Source organism: Cryptotermes secundus, unplaced genomic scaffold (genome assembly GCF_002891405.2).
Source record: "Cryptotermes secundus unplaced genomic scaffold, Csec_1.0 scaffold181, whole genome shotgun sequence".
Taxonomy (NCBI): domain Eukaryota; kingdom Metazoa; phylum Arthropoda; class Insecta; order Blattodea; family Kalotermitidae; genus Cryptotermes; species Cryptotermes secundus.
In genome coordinates this window covers 825,671-840,067 of record NW_019723906.1, presented here as the reverse complement: position 1 = coordinate 840,067, position 14,397 = coordinate 825,671, and the positions used below count along the sequence as shown (strand labels likewise).

Below are 14,397 nucleotides of genomic sequence, written 5' to 3'. Positions count from 1 at the left end.
CACACAGTTCTTCATCTATCTCCAAAGTTCGTTCCGCTATAATTCTCATCATCCCAATTGCATCCCTGGTTCCTTTTCCTCTTCTAAATCCAAACTGATCTTCTCCAAGTACATCCTCTATTTTCCTTTCAATTCTTCTTTTAAGTATCTTTGCTATTATCTTTGCTGTATGTGCAATAAGACTTATTGTGCGATGGTCGCTGCATTTTGTAGCTTTTGTCTTTTTCTTTAAGGCAATCATTGTAACTTCTGTAAAGTCCTTGGGCCACTCTCCACTTTCATATATGGTGTTCATTAGTTTTGTCAGTGTTTTCAAACCACCTTCTCCCAGTAGCTTGAGCACATCTCCAGGTACATCATCATCTCCTGTAGCCTTTCCCTTCCTCATTTCCTAATGAGACAGTACATCAGCTATTTGTAGGTTTCGAGAAAGCCCATGATTCTGCTAGGAAGTAAGTATTGTACAATATTCACATAGAGTTTGGGGTACACATGAAACTGGTTGGGCTGAGTATAATGTGTTTAAATGAGTTGCAAAGTCTGCATAAGTAAATATTTGCCTGATAATTTTCCTACCCAGAATGGTCTAAAACAAGGAGATGCTTTATCACCAGTCCTTTTCCATTTTGCTTTAGATATGCTATTAGGAAGGTCCAGGAAAACCAGGTGGGCCCAAAATTAAATTGGACACATTAGCTACTGGTCTATGCTGATGATGTGAATCTACTGGGTGATAACATAGATACCATAAAGAAAAACACAAACATTATGATGCTAGTAAGGAAGTTGATCTAGAAGTAAACACAGAACACAAAGTATATGGTGCTGTTTCATCACCAGAATTCAATGCAAAATCATGACATACAAATATCTAACAGATGCTTTGAAAATGTATGACAGTTCAAATATTTGGGAACAACAGTAACAAATAAAAATTTGAAGACTGCTGTCTTCTGGAATGTGGCACCATGTAGATCTTGTGTGAACTGATGTTTCGGAGGAACATATAGTCTCCATCTGCAGCCACTTGCTCGTGCTGGTTCCTCACTCAGATTTTTCTACCCTGAAGATGGAAGCGATATGTTCCTTCGAAATGTCAGTTCGCACAAGATCTACATTGCGCCACATCCCAGAAGACGGCATTCTTCATAGTCACAGCCATGAAAATGTCAAATCTTACAAATCAAATCAAAATTTGATTCACAAGGAAACTGAGATGAGACTGAATTCAGGTAATGCTTGCTACCATTCAGTCCGCAACCTTTTGTCTTCTGGTCTGTTGTCTAAAAACACATAAAAATTAGAATATATAAAACTGTAATTTTGCTTGTGGTCCTGTATGGGTGTGAAACTTTGTCTCTCATATTACGGATCATAGACTGAGGGTGTTTGTGAAGAGAGTGCTGAGAAGAATATTTGGACCAAAGAGAGATGAAGTTACACAAGGTTAGAAAAAAACTGCATAATGAGGAGCTTTATAACTTGTGCTCTTTGCCATGTATAAATAGAATGACTAAGTCAAGAAGGATAAGATGGGCAGGTCATGTAGCACAAATGGAAGCAGAAACTACTAGGAAGACCAACATGGAGGTGGATGGATAACATTAAAATGGGTCTTAAAGAGACAGAATGGGGTGGTATGGACTGGATTGATTTGGCTCAGAATAGGGACCAGTGGATGTCTCTAGTGGAAAAGCTAATGAACTTTCAGGTTCCATAAGCTGCTGAGAAGTTCTTAAGTAGTAGCTGCACAATTGGCGGCTTCTCAAGAAGGGCTGAGCTCCTTGTTGTTAGTTAGTGCTGACAAAACAAAAGAACAGAGTTAAGACACTATGTGAGATGGTGAGATGTGTGATGACAAACTTTTTATGGCACTACTAATTTCAGTCTAGAACCTTTTGTCTTATTGTCTGATGTATAGAAACAAAAATTAGAACACACAAAACTATAATGTTGCCTGTGGTTCTGTATGGGTGTGAAACTTCAGTCTCTGACATTAAGGGAGAAACACAAACTGAAGGTGTTGAGGAGAACATCTGGACCAAAGACCAATGAAGTGACAGGTGGTTGGAAAGAACTGCTTCATAACTTGTACTCTTCTGCAAGTATAATTACAATGATCAAGTCAAGGAGGATGAGATGAGCAGGGCATGTAGCATAAATTATGGTGAAGAGGAATGCATATAGGATATTGGTGGAAAAGTCAGAAGGAAAGTGACAACTAGGAACACCAAGCTGTAGCTGGGCAGACAATATTAAATGGATCTTAGATAGGATATGGTGGTATGGACTGGATTGATCTGGCTTAGGATAGAGACCAGTGGAGGCTCTTGTGGACAGAGTAATGAACCTTTGGTTTCCATAACATGCTGGAAAGTTCTTTAATAGCTGCACAACTGGAGGCTTCACAAGAAGGGCTCAGCTACATGAAGTTTGTTTTATCCAGTTCTATAGCAAGGTGTTATGTAATTTCTAATATGTGGCATATTTGTGATCTGCAAGATATTCAATGTTTTCCCACATATTATTGTGTCAGATATGTAAGTATCCAGTAAGTATGAAGTCAGTAGCGGTACGTTCCAGCGTCTGTGTTCATGATGCACCTACATATTAGGGAATCAAACTGAAACCAGGAAGTGTTAACACACACAATACAAATGAGTCCAACAATGAACAGTTTTGAATATCTCTCACTTATCCTCTGTTATGTATAGGAGATATGACTAAGGAGTCATAGGTGAATGTTGTGGCTGAATCCCACTGATGTGCCCAAGTTAACTGCATCGTGACATTGCCTGGGGGACTGTAGTAAGTTGGATATCAGAATTTAAGAACTTTTATTATGTTCAAAATTCTCGTGTACATGCAAATTTAAAAAATTTGGATTGTGTGAAGTATTAACCTTCATGTATGATGTAGTGTTTTACATTGTATAGTGGCTGACTCACCGAAATGTCACGTTGCAAAGTGCTGCAATATTCGGCTGAGAGTGATTACAACACACAATAAAATACATACACAATTATGCATACACTGAGATCAGAGATTTTCCTAGTGCTGAATACTAAGAATGTCATCTTGTACAGCTTGTCCTCCTTTCTTTCACTTCCTTCCCCCCTCCCTCCACCCTCTTCTGTTTGCTTCATCATACACATCTTCCTGCTTCTTTCTCTTCTGCTTTGTCATATGTCCCACCTTTCATCCTCATATTTCCAAACTCTTATGCTTTCTCTTTTATTCTCCCACTGTGTTCTTACTTCCAGCTCCACCTTGTGCTTCTTCACTGTTCCTGTTCCTTTTAAGGACCCATTAAACTGCCATTTTCACGGTTTCTTTACTTTGTCTTCCTCTGCCTCAATCACCCTTCTTGCTTCCATTTCCTTCCTCTCACACTTCCTCCTCACAAATCAGTATTGCATTTACATTACTTAGTTGTTCTCAGCTTCTTCCACTATTGCTTCATTTTTCTACCAACCTCTCATCTCACAGTAAAATAATGCATTAAAACAGGAATAAGGTAGCATCATGTAACAAACAACATGTTATGCAGATTGTAATTTTAATAAAATGTGCATATTTTTCAGAAGTAGCATATTATTTACAATGTAATTATATGCCATAAATGACATACAATTTTAATATAAGTATTCCCTTGGAGAGGACAAAACTGTTAATCATATGAAGAAATGTAAGCAGTTCCACTACATCAAAAATGTATGTTACGGACAGCACCATTAACAAATAACCCAAACATTGTTAATAATAGTACAGTTGTTCTAGTGGTTAAATACTGAAAAATGGAGACTGGGTCTGTGAACCTGGAGGGATATGAATATGTATGTTGTGTCATGCTGATCTGTAGGCATCATCCACACTCTGGTACTGACTGCAGTCTCTGTAAACAGAACATACAGCATAGTCAGGAACAAATATCTTTCCCATTGCATGCTGTGGTTCTCCTTCCACTGCCTATTTATATTTCCTGCTTCATTTGAAAGATCCTTTGAAGGACACCATGTGACCCTTTGACCGCTTTTAGGAGCATATACCAGTTATTACTCTGTATATAAACCAGCTTATTTCTGATATGTGAATTTGGATTGCTAGTTGCCATTACTGGCTTACTGAACCAGAACAGGCATCAGTACTTTGCATATCATTCACATTTCATATTACAACCACTCACCCATTCTATTTATACCCTTTATGTATTCTTTATGAAGAAATCCAGGACTATGACAACTCTGAAATAAAGCTTGACACAGTGTTACTTAACAGCATAAAAGTGTGGAGGGGGGAAGTTGTGTTGTTTGCTGGTATACATAAGGTTGTAACATGTTGCTGTCAGCAAGATACTATATTGTAAGAATACATCACTGCCATAATGGTAACAACTAAGGATGTACAGTGCAAATACCAACTGAATTAAAGACAACAAGGTTCTCAAATTTAAAATCTCAATTTCAGATAAACAGGATTAAGAATATGGGCTGGATTCATCCAGCTCAAGATAAAGACCAGTGTCTGGCTTTATTACACATGGAAATGAATGTATGGGCTCAGTTTGCTTAGAGTCAAGTATGTTGCTCTGCTTCCCACCAGATACAGGCCACTTGCACCCATGCCCTTATATACAGTACGAATACAAAACAGTGCATTCATTCCATGCTTTCCGCTTATTTCTTTATGATTTTCTGTAGAACCAGACATGTATTTGGGTAGCGATGTTACAGCCAATGACAACACTGTGTTGGAACTTCATGGAGATCAGTTTCCTGATGTATACACTGTCAAAAGTACTGAAGCAGAAACCCTGGACACCACCATAGCCTCCACTAGTTAAGGTACTGTCTGTGTTTACAGACCTGACCATTCTTAACAGAATGCATAATGGGTCTGCTGTAGTCCACTGAGATTTGGAGAGTAATATGTGGTTACTGAAGGGCCTTAAGTCACTTTACCTCCTACATTGCAGCTGCAACTGTTATCCTGCTACTTCTTGCCATACTTCTCCTGAGCAACCTACAGGCGAGGTCTAAAATGGGGGCTGTAAATAGTCGCAATCTTGTCCTGCTTTTCGAAATGATGTTGAACCACTCAGTAAGAATAATGATGAAAATACGTAATTCAACACTTGGGTTCACTGTATTCTTAATAACCCTGATAGCGTTACTGAAGTGATGTAATTTGTGAACTTGCAGAACTTTCTACAGACCAGTCTATTCTCTGCCACAGTCAGGATGCTCACCGATGGAAAATATCACCTAAAACACTGAAGTGGTCTAACATTACTACTTCTGAAATTAAAATCTTTAGACCTAATAATTTTTATTGTGAAAGTTAGAAACAACACTATGAAAGATTACTTGTCAAGTGACCCCCACAATATGGACACCAGTTTTTCCCCACACCATGAGCAGAAACCGTTCCGAGGCTACCTGGCAAGCTTCGCTTAAAGACAGCATCCAGCACACACAAACCTTGGGCAGCCTCTTCAAAATTCAACATGTTTATGAATACAGTACAGTCTTGATAGTTCAGAGTCCTGCCCATTCAAGGTTCTGTTTGTCCAAGGTTACATTTTCTGCTGTTTACTCCTTAAGATGGTGTGATTTTGCAGTCACTTTTGACTGCAATTTCAAAAGAAAACAAATATCTTTTTTTCGTGTTAAATTAACAGGGAGCCTTATGACTTCTTTATAATATATGTAAATATGTACCATATACATATAACTATTAATAAAATCTTATACATTATAAATTGCCTTTTTGGGTAAGGGGGATTATATTCTGTATTGTTCAAGTTTTTCAACAGTTTGACGCAACCTTGGTCCCACTTACCTTGAACTACTAAAACTCTACTGTACCTCCTTCACAAGTTTACATCAATTTACACATTGCATAGAGAACTCTCACCTGATAAAGACATAATAAGGACTCTTAATGAAAATGGTGTGAGACCCTAAATCAGGATATATATGCTGCACTGATACATACACAGCTGACAGGGAAGAGCAAAACACAATTCTCAGCTCTGTAAATTAACAGGGATATAAACCACCACCACATTTATCATGACAATTTTTACAACAGTGTAAAATTGTGTGAACATTTAATACAAAGAAAAACTGGAGTTCATGGTTCCATGAGAACAAGCAGAGAACCCCACAATATCGTGAAAGAGAAGCTCAAAACATGACAAAAAGGCAATCATTTCTGCATAGAAAGTGGGATATTTTAGGCCAAGATCGTAAAGACAAAAAGGGGTGTACATCATTGGAACAACTCATGAGTCAACACTAATGAACTTGGGAAAGAAGAGCAGAGAATCCAGGAAATATAACAAAACTGAGTCCAGTTCAGACAATGCTCAATGTCCAGTGAAGAGACCAACACCATATGGGAGTAAAAGGACATTTCAAACAGACTATCAGGGGACTTAACCAAAAAGTACTTGCATCCAGTAAGATGGTGTATGATGTGCACTGCACACAAAAAACACAGTGAAATGTAACATATTTGCAAATTCTGCTGTATTCCACCACACAGAGGTTCTTGTATTAATTGATTCCATTATATGAAGCACTGCTGAACCCCCTACATGCAGTTTCCACACAATTCACCTCCAAAGATCATTTGCAACTTCAAAATGTATGTAAAGTATTCTGGAACATGGTATATACATAATCAGAAGGGCATACCAGTCCACAGTGTGTCAAAATCATCTAATCAAATTTCCATTTGATTGCAGTAAATTTCTCACATGTTCATGGGATAAAGGCACAAGGATACAATTCACTTTCAGAGTATATCACTTTGATACTAACACCATAACAATGATAAAACAGGCACATTTTGGTGCAGCAACATATATTAGTCAGTACAGTGCTGCTGATAATATCAGGTTCAGTGCATACATAGAACATGACTAAATGATTCCTCTGAAGCAGCAAGCTTTGCCAGTTTTAGTGCTCTACATACTCATAATACACAACATGTTCAGTTAAAGCTCACAATGTGCTTCAGACTTCTCTGTCTCCATACAAATTTACATACATCTGGGACATATATTTCTGCTTACATTGCACTGAGATCAGCAACTTCAGTCTTCCACTCAGGTTAATCTTCCCACCCCATCTTTGCTAGAATATCATTCCTCTTCATTTCTATTGTACTGCTACCCTCCTGGGTCAGCCCAGGCCTGTAGTGTAGTATTCAAAGTACAGGCCACACATTAAATCAAAACATTTACTGTTAATACGAAGTACGTCTGAAATACTCATTATATTGGATATTCACTATCATAAGAGCTGCTGAGGAAAAAATATGAATTAAGATAGCATACTGTCACATGGGGGCTGAAGGCCTGAATGGTGGAGCCAGAACAGACTGCCATTGCTAGGCAACACCACAGTAAACAACTGTCTACAGCAACGAATGCACATGAAACAACAGAGGAGCTGCTGGACCACTGCTAGTCAACGTAGTATTTTCTACATGGTCCATGCCACCAACCGACCATCGGTCATAACATAGCTTTGACTCCTCCCATGTGGAGGCAGGGTCGAATACCTCCACTGTAGCCCTGAGAATCGTAGGAAACAACGAAAAGGGAACCCAGTGCCTGAGGGTACAACCAGAGTAACCTGTTCCTAGGGGATATAAATATCGGGGCCTGGCCTTCCAGGTTGGAGGAGTTTTGAATTTGAGACATTAAAACGTGGTCACGAGTCCCGCGGCACTCAGGCCTGAGAATGACTGCGCTTGCAAGGACTAGTGGCAATTGTAAATGACAATACCATCCTCTCATTAGAGAGGATGATACATAAGGATTATAACTGCCAGTGCTCAGGTGGAAAATAAAATTTGTCATGAGTCTGAAGGGGCTTGGTGCCAAGACAAACAGATTGGCTGTAAACCACCAGTTGTAAAGTAACTGTGACTGTGACTCTGACAATGACTGGGTTAGTGGTAGGAATATTCACTGTTAGGAGCTGTTACCTAACAATGAATAGTGAAGACATCACAGAATGAGATCAGTTAGTGTGCACTACAGTGGTTTGTGGCAAAGAGTCTGAAGATTCCCACAACCATCAGAGAGTAAAATATGGTCATGAGTCCTGTGGGATTCAGAACCAACAATGATTGTGCTGTCGAGGACCAGCAGCAATTTAGCAGTCAGTGGGTTAGTCACTCATGGTTAGGAGGTCATGAGTTAGTTGTGAACCAGTCCACATCCATTAGTCAAGTCAGTAGTCAAGGTTAGTGGCAGTGGAATCTGGAAGGCTCCCAGAGCTATCAGATGATAAAATAAGGTCATGAGTCCTGTGGTAAACAGAACTAAAATCACAGTGCTGGCAAGGGCCAGCAGCAATTTAGCAGTCAGTGGGTTAGTCCACTCATGGTAAGGTCATTAGTTAGTTGTGAGCCAGTCTCCATCCAGCAAGGACATGAGTATGGAAGCAAAGAAATATTCATTGTTAGGAGCCGTTACCTAGCAATGACTAGTGAAGACATAACAGAGTGAAATGTGTCAGTGTGTGCTATAGTGATTTGTAATGTGTGTAGATTAGCAACAGTGTTTTCATTATTTTAGTTACATTGTCCTAAACATCCAATAAATCTAATTATCGATCTAAACTGCGCATCTAATCACTAACACTTGACAATTCCATACAATCTTTTCTTACCTCCATGCATTCTTGCCTAAATTTGATTTCTTGTGTAGGCATGGTAAGCAAAGGGCATTTAATATACATGCATCAACATCAGTTAATAAAATAAACAATCAACATTAAGAATGAAACTATAGATAATCTCGACTGGAAGGTATTATGAAACATTTTTCAGTTTAATGTTTCCTGGAAGCAGTGTCAAGAAGTAAGGTTCTCAAGGTGAGACAAGTATAGCACATCCATATGTGTGTTTTTCAATGAGAATTTCATTAGAGTGACAAATATCATTTAACACATCAATTTTCAATGTTACATATATATACAGGATGTTTCACGACTTTAGGCCATAACTGCAGGAGGTGGTTTCCTAGGTCTTTTTGATCAAAAAAGTTCATACAAACATGTGTCCGATTTTGGACAGTTACAGAGTTATGACCGTTTTTTCATTCCCGTACACGCCCTCATGTGAACTGTGTCTATCATCTGGCGGATCACTATTTTTAGCCAGCTACAGAGGGTTCTCGTTATCTCGACACTTGAGAGGTACCTAAGGCGTGGTGGTTTGGTATTTCTGACCAGGGCTAGTGTGGCGGCTACTGGTGTTCAGAACAGTTCTCATCTCAGTGTATATGTTATGTTCACGATGCCATTTACATTTTCATTTGAGGAGTATGCAGATATGATTTGTGTGTACAGGTTTTGTGACGGTAACTCAGTTCTTGCCGTAGCTGAGTATCAGCAACAGTTTCCGAATCACAGAATACCGAACCAGAGAGTGTTTACTGGAGTTTCCCAGGCATTGCGAGATACTGGTAACTTCCCGGCGTTTGTATTGCAGCCGAGCGTGGTGTTAATGAAGGCGTCAATAAAGAAGGCATTGTTCGTATGGTACACCGCAGTCCACATACGAGTACGCAAAGAATTGCCAGCCAGGTCTCCAGACTTAAGCCCACTGGATTATTGTGTGTGGGGATGGATGAAAGAACTGGTTTACAATGTGAAGGTGGCAACGCGAGACGCTTTGCTCGGTCGCATTCTGGATGCCACTGACCACACAAGAAACAGCCAGCTGAAGCTGCTACGTGCTACCTGCGTGGTTCACAACTGAGCAGCAGCCTGTGTTGCGGCCGCTGGTGGCATTTTCAAAAATCAGCTTTAAGCACCAATCAATTCAAATTAAAGGTAATTTCACGAAGTTAACTTTACATTCATACTTTAAATGTATCATGTATTATGCTGGTTTATTATTTTGTTCCATTTATTGTCAGTAATCGTTACCTTCTATTCTGAGTTCAAAACGGTCATAACTCCGTAACCGTCCAAAATCGGACATATGTTTATATGAACTTCTTTGATCATAAAGACCTAGGAAATCACCTCCTGCAGTTATACCCTAAAGTCGTGAAACACCCTGTGTATATATATATATAAACATGTCACACAAAATGAAGGTCTGTTCATCATTATCAGTGACTGCTAACTAGCCATGATATTTTCTGTGACACTTTCACTAACTGCACTTGCAGTCATTCCACACTGTTTACAGCAGGTAGTCCATATGGTACAATTAATCCATCCTCTGGAACTCTCTCTTGTCTAGGGGAAGAAAATTCCAATTCAAGAACCTGAATACTGTATGTCTGTATAGACAAAATCTTGAGGCAGAACTGCTCATCACACATGCAAATTCCCATGAAAACACTGGAAAACAATGGATGACTCCTCAAAATATTACACAGAACCAATAGAGGACAATGGTTTTAAGACTGCATGTAGCATGACCTGACAACTTCCATGTCAAATTCCTTCCAAATGTTAGCCAATGAGAAACGTCTATGACACTATACTCATATGTTCTGCACTTCCCTTCAGCCCAGCAACTTGTTTCATTGTGTACTGTGAACAGGAGTTGAAAAATCTTCAATTATTGTGTTTCATGTGTTAAACTAAATAGTGTTCAACCCTGATGATGGTAACATAATAGGAATGTTCAGATCTGAGCACTAAGCTTGAAGTAAGTCAACAGCTCATCAAATAACAATGTGGTAACAGAGTATGGATTATATTTTTCAGTGCTCTTCACCATTTAGGAGGATAAGGACAAAAGAATTGAGATTTTAAAAGCTGTTCTATGCGATGGAAGATGGGCTGCCAGATTGGTTGATAGTCCAATGAACAAGGCAAACATAATCATTTCACAACATGTTTATAGACCAAGGACTTTCCACATTCCATTGGGATGCATCACCTTTTCAAAGCAAGAAAGGAAATTTATATGCCTTAAGTGTTCGGCAACTCTGCTGAGTTTAGAACCTATTTGTAACACAGTGTTCATACAAGTTGTTTCAACTTTAACTTCATGTGTTGCTGACACACAGCAAATAGTACAGTGCTTCTTTTTGTATAGGACAGCTCCTAATACGTGGTTGGTTAGGAGTATATGAGATATGTAAATATGAAAAAAATCTTTCAAATCTCAATTGAGATAATGTTAAAGGCATTGAGATGTTGAATTATTCTTTGTCATTTTCATAGCTCCATGATAAAATAAGAATAAATATCGCTGTACTTGCATTAACGTTCTTAAACCTTAGCTCTGTGATGTGATACACCTAATGAGAAGTTAGGAGATAAGACTTGGAAGATTACGTACTTCAGCCACTTATGGATATTACAAGTACCCATCAGAATGGCCATTTCTAAAAATTCTATAAATTCTCATTGCATCAGTTATGCAGGGTATTAAAGGGATAGTCACCCACCTGTTCTTGTAATCGGGTGCACACCTCTCTAAGAAGGTCCTTCAGTATTGCAGGCTGGCTGTCCTGGCTCTGAAAAACACAAGAAACTTCATTACCTCATTCTAACAGAACCAAGTATTAAAACTGACTTTTTCAGGCTTCACTGCTACTATTCCCATCAGTACCAGCATGCTGCAAGAAGAGAGGTGGCGGTGGCAGTGGCAGAAGTAGCAACAGTAGTTACATATATAACAATACAGGTTCACTGGAAGTGAGGAGAGGGAAAGGCTGTACCCAATGATTTTCCCTCTACCATATAACAGTGCTGTGCTACAGAGTTTACCCCATTCCTAATAACTCAGAAAATGGAATCAGAAGCTAACATAATCGAGGCCTATTCCACTCACCGCAACTTGAAATGAATGATTATCTCCATTAATTGTTCCTTCTCCCTAGCAACATCACAATTATAAACTATAATGGCAGAAATATTGCTGCAAGAACTTGAACCTCAGTGCCACAACTCTTCAAAACTTCCTATTCTAAGAAATACTGCTCAGGAAATAAACAACGTGATGGTGTGATGTGACTAAAACAAAATGTTATGATTTCTCTGTAATTTTCTTTTAACTTATCAAGAGACAAATGTAATAAAACAGCTGGACCCAAAATCCTGCAACTTGAATAAAATGATATCGTGACATGTCGCGCTAGCTGGACCCCCCCCCCGGAGCTGACGCGCTGAGCAGAGCTGAAGTTAGCCGAGTCCCAGCGTCCTGGTAGCTATGCAACGCAAGTCAACAGCGGTGACGTAAGACGGCGTGAGGTAACAGCGTTGCTAGGCTGTACGCAGACACTGTTACGTGGCACGCAACAACGCTGTTGACGCGGGCAACAGGAAACAGCAAACAGAATAAAAGCCGGCTGAGCAGTAAGCGTGAGTTAGTTGTGATGTGGCCGTCGGCGAGTTCAGTTGTAGTCAAGTTAACTTGCAGCCGTCCTCGGAGAGAGTTAGTGTGTTATCAACAGTTCTCAAGGCAGCAGCCTGCGAGTAGAGTTGGAATCTAGCCAGCGGCAAGTTACGAGTGAAAGTGTGTGATAATCAGTGACAGTTTGTGATAACTGAGAATTGATTGGGAGACTTGTATAGCTCCCTTACTGTAAATGTGCAGACTACTGAAGAGTGAATTGATTTGCAAATAGGGTTATAAATCGTGAAACCCCGCAACAGTGTAAACAGATTAATGCGATTAGGGTTATAAAGTGTGAAACCCCGCAACTGTGTGATAATTAATTGTAGCCGTTACTTGTAGGTTGTTGAATAAACCAGTTAACAATCCGAACAGCGTCTTCAGTGACGATACACGTTACATTGGTGTCAGAAGTGGGATACGAACTTACACACATGACCAACGAGATTCGAACTCGAAACACGTTACAATATATGTCTCTGCAATTATTTTGTAAAATATACATATATCCAAAACTTATTTTTGACAATCCATTCACGGGTTAATGACTCAATTAATAATGTGTCTGGAGGTGTCTTAGTTGGCAAGGCTGTTTGCACTTATCTACAGCAAAAGTTGGTATGTTAAATACACACAAGGAAATTTAATCTAAGCAATGGAATTTAAAAGCTTGTATATCAACCGGTAACAATTATAACCAAAAAGATTTATCAGTTGCTACAGCATGGTTATTCGGCAGCTTTGCCCATACACTATGCATTAGCAGCCTTTCATCCTTCTTCAGCTGTGGCAATAATGAAACTATATAGAGCAACATCACAGAATGAAATGAAGGTTAGTAGCAGTAATGGACTTAGAAGCAATTCAAAAATATGGACATTTACAGTTACTGTGTTCTTTGACATTATCCATCGTCCTATTTTTTTTATTTAAAACACAACATTTCAGAGACTGGATTCTGTCTCCGTCTTCAGGTGAAAGCCTACTTAGTTAGGCCCAAGTGATCGAGCTAGTAGATCTCCTTTGGATCTTATGTATATTTATGACTAGAATGAAGGTTAACATGACAGGACAACAGGGCTAACAAAGAGGATTCTTCAACTGTGAATTCTGCCAATTAGAGCATAGAAATCTTCTAGGCTAAACATGGAGGTTCCTCTGGAACACTGGTACCCCATCTGCCAAACTGAACAGCATCACATCCCAGACAACAACTGTGTGAAATCTGAGTTTCTAACAGCTGTGACTATGAAGAATTCTATCTTCAGATATCTGATGCCAAGTCCTCTGGTAGATTATTACCAAAGTTATAAATGTTTCTGAGGAAAGGCTGCTTCCATTTTCAGGGTTAAGTTCAGAGTGGAAAAGATGTTACAGATATAAGGAAAGGGATGACTGGACATGGGGCCTTCAGCAAAACAACAAAAGTAATGAGTATAGCATAAAGAATGCTGTCCCTTTTAAAGGCCAGTTTCCAAAAGCATTGCTAATTGAAGAAATAATAACCCTCCTGACTCATGTCTCAAATTCACTTTACTGTTGAAAAATGGCTCTGAGAATGATTCCACCTTAAACATTTTCTTTTGTTAACCGTTCAGCGTGGTTTGACGTGTATGTTTTGTCAAGGTATTTAAATCGTCTGCGGGGGTTCGACGTCTATGTATCGTCCAGCTGCACACCTATGTTATAACGAACATAATAATTGATGGTTTTGCTGTAGACTGTTAGATTTTTCGCTGGCCTGTTGTCAGAAGAACAGTATATAATGAAACATGAGTTTAGCTGCGTTAAGTCATCGTTACATATGCCTGTCTTGCAGCAAAATCCTGTTGCTCTTGGGAGAGATTTCCTCATTCAAACTGTTATTAATGGCGTGTTTTCTTTCCTATGAAGTTATAAACAGCAGAGACGTGATATGTGCTGTGTTTATAATATCATATTGCCCTGAGCTGACCACACTAACACACTCAATTGGAATTCTTAGAAGAGGGATGTCCAAATTTTATTCTT

General features: G+C 39.2%; 1 protein-coding gene across 2 annotated transcripts in view; it reads right to left on the bottom strand.

Moving 5' to 3' along the window:
• Window positions 1-3,557: 3,557 nt before the first annotated feature.
• The window catches only part of LOC111862002 (GILT-like protein 1), a 21,647-nt gene continuing 10,807 nt past the window's right edge, over window positions 3,558-14,397 (bottom strand). Inside the window, exons 5-7 of one of the 2 annotated variants that reach the window (XR_002842358.2) lie at window positions 11,438-11,506; window positions 7,082-7,201; window positions 3,558-3,895 (exon numbers count right to left, since the gene is read on the bottom strand). Coding sequence is in view for 1 of the 2 variants with exons in the window: in XM_023847030.2 (XP_023702798.1) it covers window positions 3,866-3,895; window positions 11,438-11,506 (99 nt within the window). In the remaining variant the exon portion in view is untranslated. The remainder of the gene's footprint in view (window positions 3,896-7,081; window positions 7,202-11,437; window positions 11,507-14,397) is intronic. The other variant, XM_023847030.2, reaches the window with a different exon arrangement.